Source organism: Serinus canaria, chromosome Z (assembly GCF_022539315.1).
Source record: "Serinus canaria isolate serCan28SL12 chromosome Z, serCan2020, whole genome shotgun sequence".
Lineage (NCBI taxonomy): Eukaryota > Metazoa > Chordata > Aves > Passeriformes > Fringillidae > Serinus > Serinus canaria.
Genome location: NC_066343.1, coordinates 4,846,803 through 4,868,971, shown reverse-complemented (window position 1 = coordinate 4,868,971; position 22,169 = coordinate 4,846,803). Strand labels below are relative to the sequence as shown.

General features: G+C 41.4%; 1 protein-coding gene across 1 annotated transcript; it reads right to left on the bottom strand.

Moving 5' to 3' along the window:
• Positions 1 to 4,968: 4,968 nt before the first annotated feature.
• ZFAND5 (zinc finger AN1-type containing 5) lies at positions 4,969 to 21,300 on the bottom strand. The gene is made up of 6 exons (XM_030237206.2): positions 21,083 to 21,300; positions 17,918 to 18,075; positions 17,376 to 17,487; positions 16,849 to 16,946; positions 6,863 to 6,988; positions 4,969 to 6,612 (listed from the first exon to the last, which is right to left on the bottom strand). Exons 2-6 carry the CDS (start codon positions 18,066 to 18,068, stop codon positions 6,464 to 6,466), a joined length of 636 nt encoding a protein of 211 aa, XP_030093066.1. The 5' UTR covers positions 18,069 to 18,075; positions 21,083 to 21,300; the 3' UTR covers positions 4,969 to 6,463.
• Between the last annotated feature and the right edge of the window lie 869 nt (positions 21,301 to 22,169).

Below are 22,169 nucleotides of genomic sequence, written 5' to 3'. Positions count from 1 at the left end.
TCCCTCTGTGCATGAGGACAGCAATCCTTACCCACCAGCACAAGGGGCCCTGGGAAATGAAGAGTCAGAATCAGTAAAAGTCCTGATGTTACTGTTCACTGGTACAACCTTTGGCATCCAGCACCTATTTGCAGAGTGTTACATGCCTCTGTTTACTGAGGGCTGGCCAACACTGAGAAATGACTCTGTGCTGAGCTGTGATTCAGCCTCAGCAGATGACAAACACAACCACCCCTGCTTAGGTGAAACGAGGAGTAAATCAACTTGAATCTCTAGGCCATTTCCTAACATAGTACAATTTCAAAACTCTAGCTTAGAAAATGTTGCTGAGAACTGCTGCTACTGTTGGACCTTTATCTATTGGCTGGTCCAGACATGTAATTACTAACTAGTTCCAGCGAAAGTATCCCCTTAAATGTAAAGCTATCTCCACAACCTGCCAGTTACTGGCGCACACTCAGCTGGCAAACCCTAAGGTCACAATGGCAAATGCTTATCTTAGCATCACCACTATGCCTGAAGCTACCAGCCAAACCGTTTCAGCACAGAGACAGAAACAGCAATTCCTCAACATTCTGTGAGTGGTGGTCTCACCTCTCCTGCCTGCCTGTGTATCACCCTCACACTAGACCCAGTATTCAGTGAAGTTTCCTCGAGTTGCTGTTGTGACTGAATTGACTACAAAACATCCAAGACTTTGGTCATACAGGTCAGTCAGGAATTCTAACAGAAATTCACAAATCAGTAAGGGTAATCATAATCCAGCAATCAAAGGAACTAGCTCAGTCTCACTCTGAAGACTGAAACCAGACTGAGAGGGATCAAGATTTTTCCAGGGTCATAAACCTACTTTCCCCTCATAAATCCCATGCTACTTAAAATACAACTAAGGAATATCTACTTTAGCCTAATCCTGTTTAAACCAAATCCGACCTGGTCTCCCAGAAGTCTTATCGAAGTCAAACAGCCCAGCGCACAAACTGTTTCACAGGCTTTCCTGGGAACTCAGGGGACAGTCATCATGCACTCAACTGCTCACTGATGCATTTAAGAAAATTCAATCACATCTAAAAATGTTTTCCACCCAAGGAAAACCCTAATCAAAAAAATGACACAGGCTGGGTGGGTTTTAAAAATATACATGTGCACTCTGGTAAAGAGTGGATGAACAAGAATAAGGGATAGTGAATTAAATTGATTTCCTTTTCCTCAGATTTGTGCTACAATCTCACTGATACTACCAAGTGAAGATTCACAGGGGGACTTCATTTTCTTTTGCTATATTTGGAAATATATTAAACAGGCAAAAATATTAGACACAGGTATTGTAGGTCTCCAAAAGTGAAAGGTCAGAGCATTTCATGTAGGTAGCATTTCTTCACCTCCACACCTGCCATGCAATAGCTCAGCAAATCTTCTGCTTCTAACACCTCTCACAAGATTATGCCAACAACGTAACAAAAGTTAAAAATATAATTATCCCATTTATTTTTTGTTTTCTCTTCATAGAGAATAAACCTCAGATTGCACTAAGCAGGCTTACTGCTGCTTGGAAATAAATGCTGGTGAACTGGTTGTAGATACAGACAGAAAAGAGCGAGCACCACAAGGGGGTTTAATGAAGACACAGATATCTCACTTAGGGAGTTTGAGCCAAAGTAACACTCACCTGAGAAACCCATCTTCCAAAACTGCTACAATTCTGGCCATGAACTTACAACAGAAACACACCTGAAATGAAACAGGCATTAAAAAATAATTTGTCATCTGCATCTTACCATCTGGTACAAAAGACATGTACAAGAAAACTTCTTCAGGAAGCTATGACACTAGTAATTTCAATTATCGACTTTTTTTTTTTTTTAATAGATTCTAACTACATAAATAAAACAGTCAAGCTAGTTTGTGGTTACTATTGTAGATGCTGATTCTTGCATTTATTTCAGTACTCCCATCTTTACCTCCATTTTCATTTAATTTACATCAAATCAGACTGCTGATATTCTGCTAATTTGCCTCTTACAGAACGCAATTCTTCATGAGTGATCCAGTCTTTGGTTCAGTTGTAATAGGCTGATGTGCCCTTTCAAGCAGAAATGGCCTCTGTATTTCCTTGGTGAAAAAAAACTCCAAACTCCAACTCTGCTTCTTTGGCCATCATTAAATTACTTCTAAAACAGGCAACTTAAAGGTTGAAGCACTTTCTCCCAGGTGTTTACCGTAGATTAAGTGTCAACTCAGGTTTGCAAAATAGCATTTAAAACTCTCTGTGGTGATAACTCTCACTGCACTCACAGACAGAACTTCGTTCCTGCACTGTATTTCAATATACAGTCACTCATTATTTTTCCAGCTGTAGTTTTCTAACTATTCAGTTATTTTCTAACTATTCATGTTTGTCATATGTCAATTCCAATGCCATCCAGGTACTTTCAGGTATACTGCCAAAGCTCTTTGTATTCTAAATCAGAGAGCAGTCCATCACACATCTTGGGTATTTAATTACAGAAAAAGATCAAGGGAGCCAGTAATGTTACTTGTGAGAAAACCTGTTATTTCTGGCTGACAGAGAAACTAATGAAAGAAGCAGAAAAATCACACTTCTATACGGAAAGCAAAGTTCCATTTGTGACTGAGACATAGCTACTTAACCCACCTGGATACCTGAAGCAAACCAATTCCTTATTTGCTGTACATTTCCTCCTTCAAGCAGAAGGAGGAAATGTACAGCAGAGCAGCTCAGGAACATGGGAAAATTACATGCATTTTGACTCATCAGGGACACCAGACCTGAGTCAAATCCTTAAGTACCCTTTCAGTGGCTAGAAGCATCTAAGACATTCTGTTACAGTTGGGAAAAATGAACTCCCAAAGGAGAGTCACCAAAGATCAATAGCATGGTTTCAAAGATCTAAGCACCATGAAGATAGTCAGGGGTTCTTGACCCCAGGTATCCTTATATATCATAACCTACCATCAACCAAAGGATGTGGCAGCTCATCAGCATTGGAACCACCACAGGAATGCCATCCTTACATTCCAAATTTCAGGTTTACCAGTAAAAGCTGTCAGAAAGTTCGCCCAGAATCCTGTGGAACATATAGTGCACAGCCGTAACATTTGGGGCTAGGCAAGCATTTCACAGATTGAAGACTATAAAATGATGACCTAGGTGTTCTCATTTTTTCATGTTTTACATGGCCCTTTCTGTTTCCCGACCTAAAGAGTCACCACCATCTAGTAACATTGTTAAAACAGAGTAAAACTTTTCCCAGAACTTGTGTTTATGCATGAGTTAAAAAGATCTCAATCTAACAAGCAAATGTTAAAGGAGGATCAGTGACACATGAAACAACTATGTTTCTTTCTTGGAAAATGCACCAGTGTTTGTACTAGAGTCTGAAGAGCGTCCTCGTCCACATACTTTGCCAATACCTGCTCTTTTCAAACAACCTTCCCCCTCCTTTGTTTCGTGAGCCCCAACAGAATCAGAGCTCAGAACATACACTATTAAAAGAACAAAGCACTGGACAACTGGCAGACTTGAGGAGAGGTTCATACTCCCATTAAGTGTAATTTACATGATACAGTTCATGATTTTACAAGAAAAAAAGGATTTTTCATTTCATATTTTCCTGTAGAGATGCACCAAGATCAAATGTTTCAACAAGCGTTTGCAAGTACAACCTTTGTACAGAAAAATCAGATTGAGACTGAGACCACCATAATCATAAACCAACAATATCAGTTCTAGTACTGTCACCGACATAGTTTATGAAAAATCCTTTACTTAGGAATTTTCCTTTCCTGAGAGCTGAGAAGCCTCAGGAACAACAGTAAACAATTCTTATCTGCTGCTGTGGAATGCCATGGGAAAATCTCTAATTGGCCCTGTCAGACTGTTTGCAATTAAGAGCCTATCACAATTCACCTGTTCGGCCCGTCTCGGGCTGAGAAGACTTCAGTTTACACATTCTTTTGTATTCTTAGCTTAGCTTTGTAGTGAAATCCTTCTCTTTATTCTTTTAGTATAGTTTTTATATCTTATATACCATGTCATAATAAATCAAAGCCTTCTGATACATGGAGTCAACTGTCTTGTCTCTTCCCTCATCCTGGGATCCCAGAAAACCATGTAACATAGTACCAGTCCTAAACCACTCTAGCCAAGAAAGTATCAAAATCAGACATTTCCTCAAACACGCAGCTACACGGCATTCTCAGGTTAAAAAAAAAAAAAAAAAGCCAACACTTTTATGCCGAAGTGCAGTTGCAGATGTTGCAGATGTTGCAGATTTCTACTTTAATACAAAAGTAGAAATACTGTAATTTTGGTGCTTCAAAGCAGTTCCATGGCGAAGTCCCAAAGCATGCTTGTGTTCCCTTACTGGAGGTACACACAGTGGCTGGAGTATTAACTTATCATGTTGACTATCAGCTGACTGGTGGAATACAAATTATCCATTTCTGATATAATCAATTTTTATGGATCATCCAGAATTGAAGATGTCTTTCTCCATTACAACATGTGCTGTGTACTGTATCCTTTTCCTTCCCACCAGAAGGGATAAACCAGGTATATTTACCACCTGTATTTGGTTGCTGACACTGAGTAACTGACAAGGTCTGCTGGTGAAGATGTGGACAGAACACAGAACAGTTTAGTCAGTATATTGGCTCTATCACGACAGATCCACTGGAAGTCAGACGTTCATTGCTAATACCTTTCTCCCTTTAAAGCACATTGTTGTTTGCTGGCATTTTTGTCAGGTCATCAAGCAGTTATCTCTACCCCAGCTGCTCATGCAATTTGTCTCAAAAAAGCTTGTATATCCAAATAAGGACATAGCAAGCTTACGCATAAGACAATATCAGTAAGAACTTATATAAACTTTGCACTTGATTCTCTACAAGGTCACATTCTCATTACAGCAAGAACTAAAACCAATGAACTACCATAAAAGGAAGTATTTCCTTCTGTACATTATTTTATTATTTACATAATACAATATAGCATAGATGCTGGGTAGCTTATGTGCAATACATAAATATGAACTATCTGTACATGTTTGCATATCTAATAACTCAGAAGAACAAAGTTAGAAGCGAAAACCTGATGCTTTTAATAGTGAAGTAAAAACCAAGACTGAACACTGGCAACAAAAATCAGGTAGGAGTAGTGCCTTGTGTATGTATGTAACTATTTACAAATGAGAACAGGCATTACCACAACACTAGTCTAAACCGTATTTGTTTATATAAAAAACACAAGTTTCATACATCACAAAAACCCCTTCCATTATAACACAGAAGTGATATATATTACCAGACAAGCATCAGTGAAGAATACTGCCTTTTCTAGAGTTGTTATTGTACAATGCCATAGATAACGCAGCCCATGCAATACACCCAAGAACACTACAGTCCTATACCCAAGTACAATTAAAAATGATAAAGCAGCCCTCCAAGAGTGGTTCCAGCTACCATTTAAGTCTACAGCAGCCATGTTAGGTATGGTTTTCCATGCAGAACGGTGCAACTGTTACATTTAAAACTAGAAAAATTAATTCCTAATATTATTTTGAACTTGGAACACACAGAACATAAGAAGTATATGAATAATAAACTGCTCTAGTATTTCAGCAACTTATTCAGACCAATTTTGCTTGATAGAGATCTGTGATATGCCTAGAAACATCTGTAACTCTGTTTTGAAAACCAATCTTACAATATTGTGCTACACAACATTTTTAGCTAGGCAAGGAAAAGCAGACAACTCTGTTGCAGGCCAGTTCTTAAGCTCCTAACAGGACATTTCCTTTGGGAACTTTTTTTCAAGATTCTTAAGTTAATGTAATCTTTTACAAAACAATTTTCTTCTTATATGTATCTGACTTTTTCCATTTTTCTCAGTGCAGTTGTTAAGTGACTTAAATATGGCAAAGACGCTCATCTTACTGTGATGGCAGACCCCTCTACACAGCTTGCATTCTGCTGGAAAACTAAAATGGGAGTGCGGCAACTAAAAGGAGATTTTCAATGATAGAAGTAGACTGCCAACTGTTTTGATGTATCCTTCTCCGAAACAGGCATATAACCTTAGCTGAATGTTAAATACCTCATGCACATCTCAAAAGGCAGAGCTGCTGCACACATGCAGATTGCATACATCTGTTTGGCACATGTGAACTAGAGTCTGTCCTCTGTGCATGTGTATTCCTGTGCAGGTTTCTGATCATCCATCTATTCTGGGGAGGGCATATACATTTTCAAGGGCTGTATCTATCCAATTCTGCCTGTAACAAACACTCAGACATTTGAAGTATCATTTAGACAGGACTAGAAGAAAAACTTTCGAAAACAAAGGAAAATGACCATGCACCTGCTCTTTTCATGGTTTTTAGGATGTATTGAAAAAAAAGCCCCACAAAAAGTCAGTCAGTCTTTTCACAAGCACAATAATTTATATTCTCTGAATTTTTTCAGCCACCACAACTGGATTCTCTTTTCTGATTTTTGCTGCAGCTTCTGCTTTGTAATCATATGGGCAGTTATGCTTGTCGGAATAACGGTGAAGTCCACAAAATAGGTTTCCACATCGGCAGTCAAATCCTGTACACAGAAAAAGAAACATTACTAAGAATTAGTTTTTAATTAAGGTGTTAATTAAGGGTGCAGTTACTTCAAAGGGGATACATTTGTCCACTACAACATACAGAGCAAGAAAAATAAATGTACTTACTAAGTTGTGTGAATTGTAAAAAAGCTGATAAATGTAATAGAACACAAATTTTGCCAAGTTTAATCTAGCAAGAGGTAAATAGTCATGCAAATTTGTTTAAAATTGACAGTATTCTAATACCTGTAAGGCCAACCTTCTTCCTGCACATGAAACATCTGTTCTTCTTTGGTTTCGGCAGTTCAGCAGCTCTCTCCTCACTCTCTGAAGTACCAGGCTGAGAAACTGATGGGCTTGGTTGAGTTACAACTGTTAAAAGCACACAAAGGAAACAAGAGTTAAATGTGCTTTTTTTGACTTCATGAGGTATTCAATAGTATGCATACTTTAAGGATTAATTCAACCCCTAAGACCCTGACATCTGTTGCCTACAGAACTACATTGACTAGTCTAAAAACATGAATCAGAAATAAGGATTTTTGTCCATCCCTTCCGACTTTACTTGAGACACTCAGATTTTTTCCCACATTTCAACCAGCTAGAAAATACATGGCACTTATTTTATATATCTATACAGGCTTGAAAAGCATGACAGAAATTCCATGGACACACTTTATATTTAAATAAATCATATGATCAAGTAATTTAATCTAAAACAGTAGCAATATTGTCACAGCCAAAGTTGCTGAACACAAATACCTTGGTAGAAAATTTAACTAACAGGAACATATTTTAGAAAAAAAAAAAAGTCATTCAGTAATGTGTTCCTACTATAGTACTGGGTTGTTTTGCCACTTCTGCAGTGAAGTCAGGTATCTAAAGCAGTTCACCAAGGCAGCAGCTAAGAAGCTGTTAATTCTGTGACAAATCCAGAACACAGCTACAAAATACACAGTTCTAAAGAGCCCTCATTATAATAACAAAGTGCAGATTTGCATTGAATAGCTATATTTTTTGTAATTTATTCAGTTCCAGTGTTCAAGTAGGTATAGTCTAAATGAATACTTTCTCAACTGCCTCCTTAGACACCTTTTTGGACATGGCTGTTTTATTGAAAAAAGTGGTTTATCCCAAAAATTCAATTTTTTTAAATTGATATCCTCTTCATATCCAAAACTGGAACTAAGGAAAGCTGAGAAATGCACTTGTACACAAATGTAATACCTGCTCTCTTACAAGTTTGCTGAACACTCTCAGAGTACGATAACATCTATCACAACATCTATTAACTACAAAATGCATTTCTTAATAAATGGAGTACATAAGCCTCAAGGACGTATTGCAATCTACTTCAGACAAAGTATGGTTTGTTAGACGAGATTCTTTTCAGTAGTACTTGCTTTTTAAAATTGTGTTTGCATTGTCATAGACAACTTCACAATTGACTGTACAAGAAAGACCCCAGGCAAGACTTCATTATCTAAATAGACTTATAAGCAACAACTCTCAGAAGTAACAGGGAACCTTCAGTGCTCATCACCAAAAATTTCATGCAGTAGAACAAATGCCTGCTAATATTTTTTATACCTCTGCATCATAGCAACAGTGCTAATGAACAACCAAGGTAATTTATAACCTGTTTTTTTTTTGTCACATGGCAGATATTTTGTCATCTTTTTATTTTTTTGTGAAACAATTTGTTTTGAGCAAGATTTTCTAGATAAAAAATATGACACTCTGAACTTGTCTTTAAATCCTAAGAAAATCAGTGTTCAGTACCAGTTTGTCTACTAGAGAGCCTGTGACCAAAAACTGGCCTAATATCACAAACTGAGTGTACCTGTTGGATGTACACACCTTGGCTAAGAGCTGTCAACTACAGCCTTAAAAAATACAAAGACTGAACATCTCCCCAACAGTATAGTCAAATCCCTTTGTTTTAAGATTTGTTTGTTTCAAAATGAAATCCTAATTGTAAGCCAAAACAGATGAATAAGAGGAACCAGAAAAATAAGAGGAACCAGAAACACACACATTGCAATTTGGTATGTAGTTAGTTAAGGGAAAGCTTCATCTATGTCAGAAGTAATTTAAAATTTTGAGTCCTGGGAGCATGCATGCTGTTTCAATCACAGGCTAAAGAAAATGTAGAGGGGGGCAAATCAACAGCAACATAAAATCACTCACAACATACACTAAGAGTAAATGAAAATAAGAAGAGAACCATTTATATCACTGCCTAATACATGTCAACAAGCAAGCAAAAATGAAAACTTCCCAGGAATTACCAAGGCAAAAAGACAGCTTAGTAGATCACTTCACCACAAAACAAAGCCTCTGAGAACAAATTCATCTAGGGAAAATGTTACTAATTACTATGAGTATACTTCCATCTTTGCATCAAGAAACTGCAACAATGGCAGCCCACAATGTGTAAAGGGACGAAAGTGATTCTGAGAAACTGCAGCAGCACATTCCCTGAAAGGGCTGCTGACCAGGGTCCTTCCCCCACAAGAAAAACATCTTCCAAGGAGGAAAAGCAGGACACAACATGCAGTAATGGTCACTAAAAGGTACCAAGACAAGAGGGGACACAGCTCCCTAAATCCAAACTAAAATGTTCCATGTATTACTCTCCAAGAATAAAGGATTCTGCTATTATTTTATGCCAGCAGACTTTAGTCTGATTGGCTTTTATGATGTTAAATGTTCATAAATGTGCTTCTGAGGAAATGGTGAGGACAGATGAAAAAGCTGCCTGCCCTGTCTCCTAGAGCTCAGAACAAAATTCCTTTTCCATCAACCTGCAGATGAAAAATATTGAAAACTGCAGTTCTGCCATGACATCAGGAGCCTATCTAAATGAAAATACTGTTCTTACAGTTGTCACAAAAGGCTTCCTTAAACACAAAAGACAAATCCAACTGGGCAAGTACAATTCCAGTCCTCAAGATTTTAACTTAAATTCATGCCAGAAATCACAGTGTTAATCAAAGGGCTCAAAATGGTTTATGTATCACCATAGAACAGGTAGCTGAAAAAGTGCCAAAAACTGTAAAACAGTGGCTACTGGTACCTGTCAACCTGGTTCCTCAGTTCAGATGAAGCAACTAAAACTCACCACTAAAACTCACCACCACTGTAAAAGAGCTCTTAGTGGTATGCATGCCGTTTGTCATCTTGATCTCTGAACTGGAGAAACATGGAATTGAAGGACAGACTATGTGGTGGATAAGGAATTGACTGGATGGACACAGCCAGGTGAGGTCAATGGCTCTATGTCCAGGTGGAGACTGGTGATGAGTGGCATCCCTCAGGACTCTGTCTTGGGAACCCTGCTCTTGAATATCTTAATCAGTTGGACAGACAGGGATTAAGTGCATCCTCAGCATGAAGGAGGGGATGCTAGGCAAGGAGATCTGGACAAACTTGGGCACAAGACCTGTCCATCTACTCTGCTACTGTAGACCCCATCTAGAGTGCTGAATCCAGCTCTGGGGTCCTCAGTGCAGGAAAGATGTAAATCTGCTGGATTAACACCAGAAGAGGGTCACAAAGATGATCAGAAGGCTGAAGCACCTCTCCTATGAAGCCAAGCTAGGAGAGATGGGATTGTTCGGCATGGAAATGACAAGGCTCTAGGAATACCTTCTTGAAACCTTTCCAAGCTTAGAGGGCTTATAAAACAAAGGGATAGATTTATACGTGGGCAGATAGTGATAGGACAGGGGGAAACACTTCTCAATTACAAGATAAATATGTATGAGATGTTAGGCAGAAATTCTTTACTCCAAGAGTAGTGATGCACAGGAACAGAGGGCTTGGAACTCAATGATCTATAAAGCCCTTTCCAACCCAAATGGTTCTATGGTTCTGTGTAGCTCCCTCCATCACCTTAGTCATGTCCCCTCCTGTCCCTGGTTCAAGACCTGCAAAGGTTTACTTCACTCAAATTTTAACAGATCAGTTCTCCTAGTACAATGCAAAAAACTTTATGGACAACTGATTTTCAGAACTGGGTAGGCTTTTATTAACACTATTTTGGTCTTAAATGACTGCCTGCAGTCACTATAAATATGCATTAGCATCATGGCCAACGATGGCTATTATCCTAGCAAATTAATGATAAAGACTAATACTATACTGGAGGTGGCTCCCTGAAAAAGTCTATGCAAATGCAGGCACTTCATCACAAATACTGGAAAATTTCCTTCAAATGTAGCCTAAAGATAAGATGCATCCTTACAAGAGGAGCAGCAAGGCCACTGATGGAACCAGACAGCCACAGGACAAAGTACAACAGCGACTCAATCTACATGCAAAAAGGTTCTATGAACTGAAGAATAAAGTTCTTCTTAGACTCAGGGGAGTGCCATTCAAAAATAAAAACCACTCTAAGAAAAGAATGTTCAAAGCTGTCAGTAGCTTTCTTACATAAAACAGTATGGCTACTTCAAAAAAAAGCATGTATCAGTATTACAGAGCTTTCACTCTGAGAAGGAATGAATCCAATATTGTGGCTACAGAAAACACACAGAAAACCAATCAGTACTATTTTCTAACATTCTAAAGTTAGAAAGGGATATCTAAAGTGAGCAGAAAGGGATACAAAAGTAATGGAATAAAGTTTTTAGAAGCTTCTCTGACTGAATAAAAACTCACCAAAATAAAATCTAAACACCTTAAACTTCACGGATAACAGTGGAACAATTCAATTCTTGGAAGAGCAGGGAAAGAAACTGATTTGACTGTGACTTGATGAAGCTAACTGCTAACTCCCAGTATTGAAGAAGCAGAAAAAAAAATCAACAAAAGAGAGAAAAGGTCAAGTCAGAAGTTATCCAAAATACATTAGATGCATTTCTGCAATCCTGGAGCTGAAACAACAGTAGTACTAGTAGTAGAATTACTAGACGCAATACAATCCTTATACTGCATATTAGCACAACTGTCCTGGTTTCAGCTGGGATAGTTATTTTATTCTCAGTAGCTGGCACAGTGCTGCATTTTGGATTCAGTATAATAGCATTATTCAGAGAATAATGCTGATACTATTACTAGTGTTAAATAATAAAACTAGTGTTTTAAATATTGCTAAATGCTTTCACCTTAAAACAAAGACTTCTCAGTTTCATGTGCTCTGCAAGCAAACAGGTGCACAAAAAGCCAGAAGGGAGAATCACTGGGACAGCTGACCTGAATGAACTACCCAAAGGAACAGTCCACACAACAGAACACACTTCCCAATGTATAAATGGGGGGTGTTGACTGGAAGCTGCCAATCACTGCTGGGGAATGAGCTAGGCATCAGTCAGCAGGTGGTGACCAAATGGAGTATGCACCACTCGTGAAGTCTCTGGAGTTTATTCCTCCTTATCCTCTTTTCATTACAGTTATATTGTTATTACCATCAGCACTGCTTATCTTACTTCACTGAAATTGTTAAAACTGTTTTTATCTTAACCCATGGGGTTTAGTTTTTTCCTCCACAACTGTCCTCAGTACTGGAGAGCAAGAACTGAGCGAGTGACTGCATAGCACTTAGCTGTCAGCTGGGCTTGATCGAAGACAACAAAGCGCTTGTGCCTATTATGCTTTGTCGAACTTTTGCTCAGGAACTACAACTTCTATGCCAATCTATGTGCCTGAGATGAAACACACCAACAAATCTCCATCATGCTTACTTTCATGTTGAAGAGTGGGAATATAAATGCTCTGCAGCATGCCACTCACTTCTGCATGCTTAACTCTAACTCTTCTATTTGCATATTTAATACCTTTAATTAATATGCCTCATTAATACCACATACAAATTCCCCAGTTTCAGTATCACACAGAAACACAGTTTAATTTGGTTATCATAAAGACTTGACATATATGGTGTATCACTATTAGAATAATAATAATGTGCTATCACCAACACATACAGCACCAGCAGTTAGGTCCTCAGCGCTTTTCTCTATGCAGTGGACAGCTTCAGTGCTTACAAGAAACTTAATTTCTGAATTTTTTCCATCAGGAGTGTTTACCAAAGCTACAGCGGGCATGGGAAACATGAAGACAAACTAATTATTTCAAACACAATACAGAATTATCATATCAGACAATGTTACTAATACAACAGAACTGTTTACAGCAAGCAACATGGTGCAACTGCTACAGCCATGTGTGAAAACAAACCAGAACAAACAAGGTACTCATTACAACCGTATTTAAGGAACATCACGTACTTACATCTTGATCTTACCATAAGCTACCTTACCTACATCTTACTCACAATATTACCTGCAACACACTGGCTCTACCTACAGCATAGCAAGGGTAAGCTGTTACAGGGTCTCTTAACCTGAATGCCCAACAGCTGTAAAATAGCTCTAACCCTAACAGCTTGATAGAAAGCAAAGCAATATGCCAACCAGCACTGCCTGCTGTCTTCTAACACTGCTGCTGCTGAATGAAAGGATAAGTTACAGCATGGATGGAAGTTAACAGTATTTGGGTATTTTTAAAATATGTAACTTACCTAATACCATTATCAGTTCAATTTCTAGTTCACTTTTTCATAAGCCATACTACTTGCATGTAACACTACTCCTTAAATCAGAGCATTAGTGCATTAAAAAACCCAACCCAACCAAAAAACCTCTAAATAACAACAACAAAAAAAACAACCACAAAAAGTGCTGCACCCTTAAGCCAGCGCTGATACTGTTTGGAAGCACTGACAGAGCTGACTAGAGGCTGATCATTTAGCAAAGTAATCACCTACAAAAGTCTAAGAAAATCCTAAAAATATGCTTTGCAATAAAACAATATGACTGTTGAAATAATCTTGTTTTTAAAACCATTTCTTTTTAGTGGTGTATTGGTTTAGCATGGCCTGGTTTTGGTAGTGCAAGGCTACAGAGGTGGCTACTATCAAAAAGACAGTAGAAGCTTCTTCCATATCTGGCAGAGCCAATCCCTGGTAGCTCCAAAGTGGGATGTGCAGCTTTTTGGCCTGTCAGAAATGGTGGTAACACCTCTCTGGTAACATATTTAAGTAGGAAGAAATCAGAAGTTGTTTCACAGCATCAGCTGTAATCTTATGTGAGAAGAACAACTCTGCAGACACTAAGGTCAGTGAAGGAGGGGCAGGACGTGCTCCAGGCATTGGAGCTGAGATTCCCCTGGTGCAGGGAGTAAAGCAGCTGCGCCCCTACAGCCATGGAGGTCCACAGGGATGCAGAGATCCAAGGGAGGAGCCCCACGCTAGAGCAGGGGGATGCCTGAAGGGAGGCTGTGACCCCAAGGGAGAACTGTGGAGAGACGGGCTCTGCTCCCAGGCTGGAGCAGCCTGTCCTTGAAAGACTGCACCCCATGGAAAAGTGACCCACCCTGCAGTAGTCTGAGGGGTGGCATTGCCCACGGGATGGGTTCATATTGCAGCAGCTCTCGGGGACCTGCTGCTCGTGACATACATTCATGTTGGAGAAATTCACAGAGAGCTCTCTTCAGTGGGAAGGACCCCACAGTGCAGCTAGAGAATGACTCCTTTTCCAGAGCAGGAGGAGCCTCGGGTGATGGATGGACCACAACCACAGCTCCTGGCACCACTGGGGTAGGAGGCACAGAGGATGCAGGGGTGGGTAAGGAGGGGTGGGGAAGAAGGTGTTTTGAAGGTCTGTTTTTACTTCTCATTATCCTGCTCTGATCTTGTTAAACTCACACTTCTAATTCAAGTCTGTTTTGCCTGTGACAGGTATTTGGGAAGGGATTTCTCCCCATCCTTATCTCAACCCATTAACCCCTCATTTTATTTTCTCTCCCATGTCCAGCTGCGGAGGGGAGTGAGAGGCTTTGATGGGTGCCTGGCATCCAGTCAAGACTCAGAGCACTTCAACAAGTTACAAGAAATCAATCATGTGAGGTACAATGGAATTACATCTAACATGCCTTTCTTCAGATGTTAAGGTACAATTGTCTTAGCACCAGACTGGCTCTGAAGGCGAATCTAGGTTGCAACCTCAATCTGAGCAAAGAAAAAACACAAAACCACAACAAAATCAAGAGAAACAAGCTTGTTAAACTTAATAGTTTATTTTTTCTCAACTTCTCCACTTTCTAGTCAGTTGATTCAATTCCAAAAGCAGAAAAAGTACAATTTTATGCTACAAGACTGCATAAAAAATTAGTTTACCAGACATAATCCTTCTTTTAAACTTTTGGATTTGTAAGGGAAGCATACAAAATTTCTTTTGCTAATGAACCACTGGCAGAAGAGAATGTGACTTCATGGTGTTGAAAATTTAGCTCATGATCTAATACTGAGTTGTAATGAAATTATCCTAGTGTCAGCCTATGCTTACAACTAAACAGTTATTTCACTAACAACTCCATGACTGCATTATTTCAAGAGGATCATGTGTCAAAGATAGTACTAACTTTTGTTGCTATTAGGTGATGCAAATTATTTACCATTGTTCCAGTTTGTCTTCAAGAGACCAACACATAATGGATGCTACTGGAAAAAAGGAAGATAAAAAATCTGCCTAGTCCAGACAGGCAGATCCCCTAGTCCAGGCATTTTTAATAAAAAGTCTAGGCCAGTTTCTCTTTCCTGCAAGACACAGAGTAATGCACCACTAAATATAGCCAACACTGTTAAATTAGGATGTCAGACACACTCTAAGAGTAGTATATAAGAACATTATCTTACACTGTCTAGGGATTTGTGCCAAACAATAACACTTAAAAGGGAACTTAGGCATCATAGCAGCTGAGACTCCCCCATGAATTTACAGGTACACAATCTTGTGACAGCTTTTACTGGTTTCAACCTGTGATGCCATTTACTACAATTCCCAAATATCTTTGAGCTGCTTTGGATTTTTTCCCCCATTCTAATCAATACTGAGCTGTGCAACCTATCATACAGCTGATCCACATTACCTGAAAAACAGGTTATACATCAACAATAACTAAAGACTTTCTTTGCAGCTGGCAAAATAACAACTAAGAAAAGTAAAGACACTTATTACTTCAGCATTTTATGTATTCCTATTTCCTTCTTGACACATTCCAGGGGGATTTCCTAACACAGCACAATGGGTTAATGAATCTTGCTGCAAAGTTGAAATTACTTTTCAGTCACATAGTGAAGCCTCTTCTGATGATGTCAGCTACAGAAATTTATCAACTCCAAAAATTGCCTCTCAGTCCATACAAAATGAAAACACACAGTATGTTGTATAACTGCACTTTAATTCGCGTCACAGAACCTTGACTTAGCATGACTTATGAAAATGATAACACCCTCTGTACAAATACTGAGCAAATTACCATCAAGTGTCTGACCAGTCTTTGTTGGCAAAGATATAACTAGATAAAAACCACTTTGATACAGTGCTTAATAGCATCTGATACCATTTTTATCTCAGTGACTTCAAAACTGAAGAAGCAGATTTTACCTTCAGCTTGAGTAAACAGATTTCCTACTACACATCAGCTTTTAGTTTTGAAAACTGTTTCAGAGCTGGCAAATTTTTTAAATGAAAAACTCTGGATTTGTTAAAAACCAAAACAAGTGTGTTAAGATATCCATTTGGACAAACTGGTACAAAATCAGTTGTTCGCTAGTTCAGCAAGCTGCCCTCCCTCTCTGCCTCACTCCAAAAAATAGCTCAGACATCAAAGTTTTACTACTCCAGCTACAACTATTCTCCAGCATGAGAATAAAACTGTCAAACGGACAACCCACACACAGCAATTAAAGCTGCAACTACCCTACATCCCTGAAACAGTGCATTGATTATACCTACAGTTTACTCAATTAGTTCAAGAACCCTAAGCAATGTCTGTTAATGTTTCTAAACTACTTACTCTCCTTCCCCAACAGCCTCACTTCTCCCTAGAACAGAATTTATTAAGCACCCTTCTCCAAATACAACAAGCCATTTCGACTGCCATGAGTCAGCTGGAATTGTTCCGCTAGATAACATACCTAATCCAAACAGCTCCACTTCAAAACAGAACACCTTGCCCTAATATGATTTTAGAGTGCCTAACTTTTAAAAACAAATGTTAGGGATCTAAAAACACCCTCATAAGTGTAAATTCTTTTACTAAAAATTAACATATATTTTAAACTACTCCTTTTTCTCGATTCTGAGGAGACAGCACTCAAAAAGCATCCCAAACACATTACTTAAGACCACCACCCTAACAGGAGTGTCCTTCTGAGAACATACCTGGCTCAGTTTCTGTTTTCGGTGTTAATTCTTCCTCTCTTGAAATGCTCATTTCTGTCATTTGCTGTGTTACAGGCAAAGCGGCAACAGGCACGTTTCTGTTTAAGCACAGTGACACACATAATTTATGTCAGTATTACATTAGTAATAAAAGCTTGAACTGTTCAGACCCATTAATGAACTACTGTTTCAGTCACTATTGATACATTCTCTTGACCTATGCTTCTACTATCTTCAAAATACACTTCTTTATTCTATTTTAGTTTCTCTAGAAAAAAACCAGGCAAGCCTGTAACAAATTAGCTCCATAGATAAACAAAAAACATTCCTTTTACTGCAGGACTACAACACCAAATATCTGAATGATTTTTCAATTTACATGGATTCATAGAGCCCTGTCAGCTCCATCTTCTTCTGCAGACACTCACTGCAACAGGGCAGGATTGCTGCAGGCCTTCTGGCACACTCACAGGCCTTCTGGCACACTCACAGCCCAGTCAACTGTCACAGTACAAACTTAATTTTACCTTGTTTTTTCAGATGTGCTGCCAGCAGCACCTTCACAGTTGTTTAAGCTAGTGTCTGCTCTCTGTACAGATGCAGAGTCTGAGGTAGGACTGTTTGAACCACTGGTTGTTCCTATGTAAAAAGAATTTGACAAGTTATGAACAAATCACAGAAAACACATTAATCAAATAGACTCCTATACAGCTATGAACTGTCTGTATACAAAAATTCAATGCTACTGCTTATTACTTTTTACTTAAAGACACTTTTACTTAACAACCAAAATAGAGATTGCATAAGAAAATGCTAACATAAGTAGCTAAGTGGGAAAGCAAGTTATGATTGAATGCCAAGAAAACCAGAACAGATTACACAGAAATTATTTTTATCTTTACTGTACTTTAAAGTAGTATTTTCTTGGAAAATTTTTTGAAAAATATTCATTCTTTCAGTTCAGCTTCTAGAAGTTCTCCAACAAAATGTTTTAATATTCCTTGTAATCCTCTGTATATTTCATTTCTAAAGAAATATGGAAAGCCCCAACAATTCCCCACACCCTTACCCATCGGGCTGATTCTACCACTATTCTGCTGTCGCTGAAGATGTTCTTTGTAGCAAACTGAACACATCCCATTTGTCCTAGGATTTCCATAAAATCCACATCCTGTACTACACAGCATAGGCCCTGGGGTCTGGTTTGTCTCCTGAGTCATCTCGATGCTGTAAATAAAATAAAAAATTGCATTAGGAGCTGGCATGTCACCAAAATCAATTACAGGGTTAAAAGTGTAAAGAATTAGAAGAATTTTTAGTATGTCTGCTCACCCTGCCTCACCAAGTGATATCACCATTCTTAAAGAGAGTTATATGAACATTAACAAACCATTCAAGACTGCAATTTACTGCTAAGTAACATCATTATGAACCTTTAAGGCAAGACAAAGTGTCATCATACTAATACTGAGAAATAATATACTTGCTGAGCACTGAACTGCATGTGCAGGTTAATTTAAATTGACAGCCAAAAAAAATCTCCTGAAGTACCAGCTTTTGAGCACTAATAGGGATATGCAAAATAAATAAGACTAAGTTCATACCCACAAAACAGTTCTGGCAAATAACATAGCTTATTTTTCTGGACTCCAACAGAGCCAAGATACTCCAGCAGAAAAGCCCTGCTTTTTCAGCACTGATCCCACATTATTTTGAGGCTAAATTCACAATTACTCTCACAACAGTCTGCCCAGGGAGATAATGACACAACTCCAAACTATTGAATATGTTCTGTTACATAGCTTACACATTTACAGAAGAAAAAAACCCCTTCTCTAATCAGGTTCTGTCAAGACTTCTGAGCCCCCCAGAGCCAGTCAGTGCTAAGCGTGTTAGAAATAATGTCTTCACCTTCACTGCCTGTTAACCACTGAAAAGCAAGGTTGGTAGAAAACTGCACAGCAGCCAAATCCTTGACTCCCTAAGGGCAATAAAACTGGAACACAGCAATCATGCATTTGCTACAAATTGAAGACATGTAATAATACTGCACTAAAATTTAAATTTAGTAGAAGCTGTGCATATGGCACCTGAAGACATTTTAGTATAAACTTTCGATTGCTGTTTTCCTATTCAGAAACTATCACAGTAAGAAATATTTGACAGCTGAGACTTGCTATAAGTCAAAAATGCCAAAAGTAAATTCGTTACTTTTGTGTAAAGAAAAATGCTTCTAATTAAGAGAGCTCACACAGCAAGTAGCAAACTTATGTTGCCCTAGAACAACTACAACCGACAGGTGCCTTTAGCTAAACTAAACTTCTGGGATGACAGTAATCCAAACCAGGAGAAAGTAAACAAGCAAAATTCATCCTGTCAGCTAGTGGTCACAGGACCTAATTTTCCAGGTATAAATAGCTGTACTATTTATAGCTTTACAACACCTTCCAGGTACAAATAGCATTCTTTCTGGCTACAAACGACTTCACACTTTATCTGAAACAGTTTTACAGCCAAACACGTCAGTCAAAGGAGCTAGTAAAAAAACCTGACCCACCTAGAGGAAATCTAAAAAAATCTTGCTATCTTTGACAAGACACAGAACTATGTCTATATAACACAGAAAAAGACTATTTCTGCCCTTTTATTACCAACCAGGTAAGATAAACATGCTACTGATCAATATGTTACTGATCAACACTGCCAACACCAACTGACCTGCTTAATTTCCAAGTTAGTGCCCTAAAATTTCACCATTACTGAATGTTGCTTTAGGTGCCAACTCTAATATTCCAGTACAAACTAGAAACTCAGCAGCTCTCCTTTGGTCTACAGAGTCTTCCACTACTTGAAATGCATGCCCCTAACGGAACGATCAAGTCGTTGCTACCCAACGCTGAACAAGTCGTGCTTTACTAGCGCCCGGGAGACGGCCGGGGTTTCAGCCGCCTTTATTTTCAAGGCGCCGCCCGACAATGGGAACCCCGCTACGGCTGACGCACCCCGACCGACCCCTTAGGGCAGCTCCGGGCCGGGGCACTACCGCTCGGCGGTGCCGCGGCCGCCGCGCCGGATCGGTCACATGGGCGGACGAGGGCCTGCGCTTCCGCCTGTCAGGCGGCGGCGCGACGGGCCCGGGCCGCCCGCTGAAGTCAGTCCCTATTTTTATCTCCTGCAGGCCGCCGGCTCCGGCGGGAGGAGGCGCCGGCGAAATCCGACTGCCCTTCCCTTCCAGGGAGGAGCGGGGAGAGCGGATGCCGACCTGCAGCCCAGAAACTGCGGCATCACCAGCCCGCCGCCTCCCGCGATCGGCGCCCCAAAGCAACCATCGCTCCGCCAATGCGCCCCACAACCCGGGGCGGGCAGGGTTACACCCAACTGCTCCTCTTCGAGAGGAGGGGAAAAGATAACTGAAAAAGGTCCTTCCACCAGGACCCCCGCCGTCATCAGCCCAACTCGGAGGAAGGGGAGGGTAAATCCCGTTGGCAGCCCCGGCCGCGCACCTCAGTCACCCCTTCGGCCCCGAGGCCATGGCCGGGCGGCCGCCGTCCCGCCGGGCGATGCCACACTGGCGGCGTAACGACAAAAACGAGGGCCCCAACGCGCGCTGAAACCAGCCCGAAAACCCGGGCACTGCGTGAGCAACGGGCTCACTGACCTAAATACCGAATGGCCTCAACATCCTCCCTCCGAGGAGGGATCACGATAAACACGACAAACACAGGAACCAAACAAAAGGAGAATGCACAAAGGCTGTGCAGGTCACTCGCCACTCACTCGCGCTCGGCAGAGCCCAGTGTCGGTACCGGGGAACCGAACCGGCACAGGGCACTCCCCTGACGGCTGCAGTCCGGCGGCTGACTCAGACAAAGCGGGAGGCCCGGCCAAGCGCCCGCAGTGCCGCGCGTCTCAACTGCGTCCCCCATCCCTCCGCCTCCCCCGACACCCGGACACAAAAGACCGGCAAGACTGCCGGGCTGAGGAACGGCGGCAGCGGACGGGGGTGTCCGGCCGGGCCGCTCCTCGCAACCGCCTGAGTCACGCTCGGCCCCGCCGCCGGCAGGCCCCACGCCGCCGCCAGACACAGGAACCTCATTGTCTCGCCGCCTGCGTTGCCCCGGAGCGGCCCCGCCGAAGGCCGAACGCAATGAGGCCGCCCAAGAGGAGGCCCGGGCACACCCCGCCGCGGTGAAGGCCCCGCGGAGCCGAGCCCGGCCTGCCACCGCGCACCCACCTGTTCCCAGCGGGGGCCACAAACCCCGCGGCGGGTGCCGGAGAAGGCGCCGCGGACAGCTCCGGGCGGCTGCGGGGGGCGCCGGGCTGGCGGCCGCGCCGCCGCCGCTTCTCTCCTTTGTTCCCGCAGCGGCAGCGGCGGCCGTGTCGGCAGCGGCGCGAGGCGGGACCCGCCGTGCGTGGAAGGCGGGCGGCGGGAAAGCGCTGGAGGCGGGTGGGTGGGGAGGGCGAAGATGAAGACGGCGACGAGGAGGAGGAGGAGAAGGAGGAGGAAAAAGAGGAGGAGGAGGAGGAGGAGGGAGGAGCCCAGCCCGCCCGGCGGACGCGGCTCCTCCCTCTGCCCGCCCGCCGGTGCATGCGTGCTGCCGCCCGCGCTCCGCCCGTTGCCGCTCTGGGGCGGGGCGGTCCCGGTGCCGCGCCGGCCGTTCTCCCCTACAGCCACGTCACCGAGCGCGCAAGCCCCCGGCGCGGAAGGCTCCTGGCTGCCGGAGCGGCTGCTTGCCGCTAGGTGTCCGGGGGACGGAGCGCCTCAGCGCCGGCACGCTGCGGCGCGTCGAGTCTTAGAGAACGTAGATTGCCTTTAAAATATAATTTTGTTGTGTATTTCTTTCTTTTTATTTGACCTAAATTTGCCTGCAAGATCCAGGCGTCTTGTGAGATGGAAAGTAAAAATGCAGGAGCATTGCCCCGAAAGGGAAGAGAACGTCCGGTCTAAATTTGCCATTATAAATTTAATTGGCAGTTGTCTGGTAACAGTTCTTTTACTGCTCTGAAGAGCAGAGCTTCACAGAACCGAAAGAATAAGGAAATAACTACACATTTTACTTAATCCAATTATAATGAGCTAGTTCTATCTGTCATTTTGGACAGAATCTTATATTCTAAGAGGTTAGTACTTTCAAAAATACCATGAGATTCACAAAAGATTGCCATGGAGACCTTTTCTAACTTGTGATGTTTGGAATGTCAGGGGCGCATAAAAGGTTGGGCACCGTCAGGGTAACCCCACAATTTTATCACAAGGAGCAAAAGAATATGTGCATCCTTAGAAGCCACAGCTTCAAAAGATTTTGGACCTCCTGTTGTTT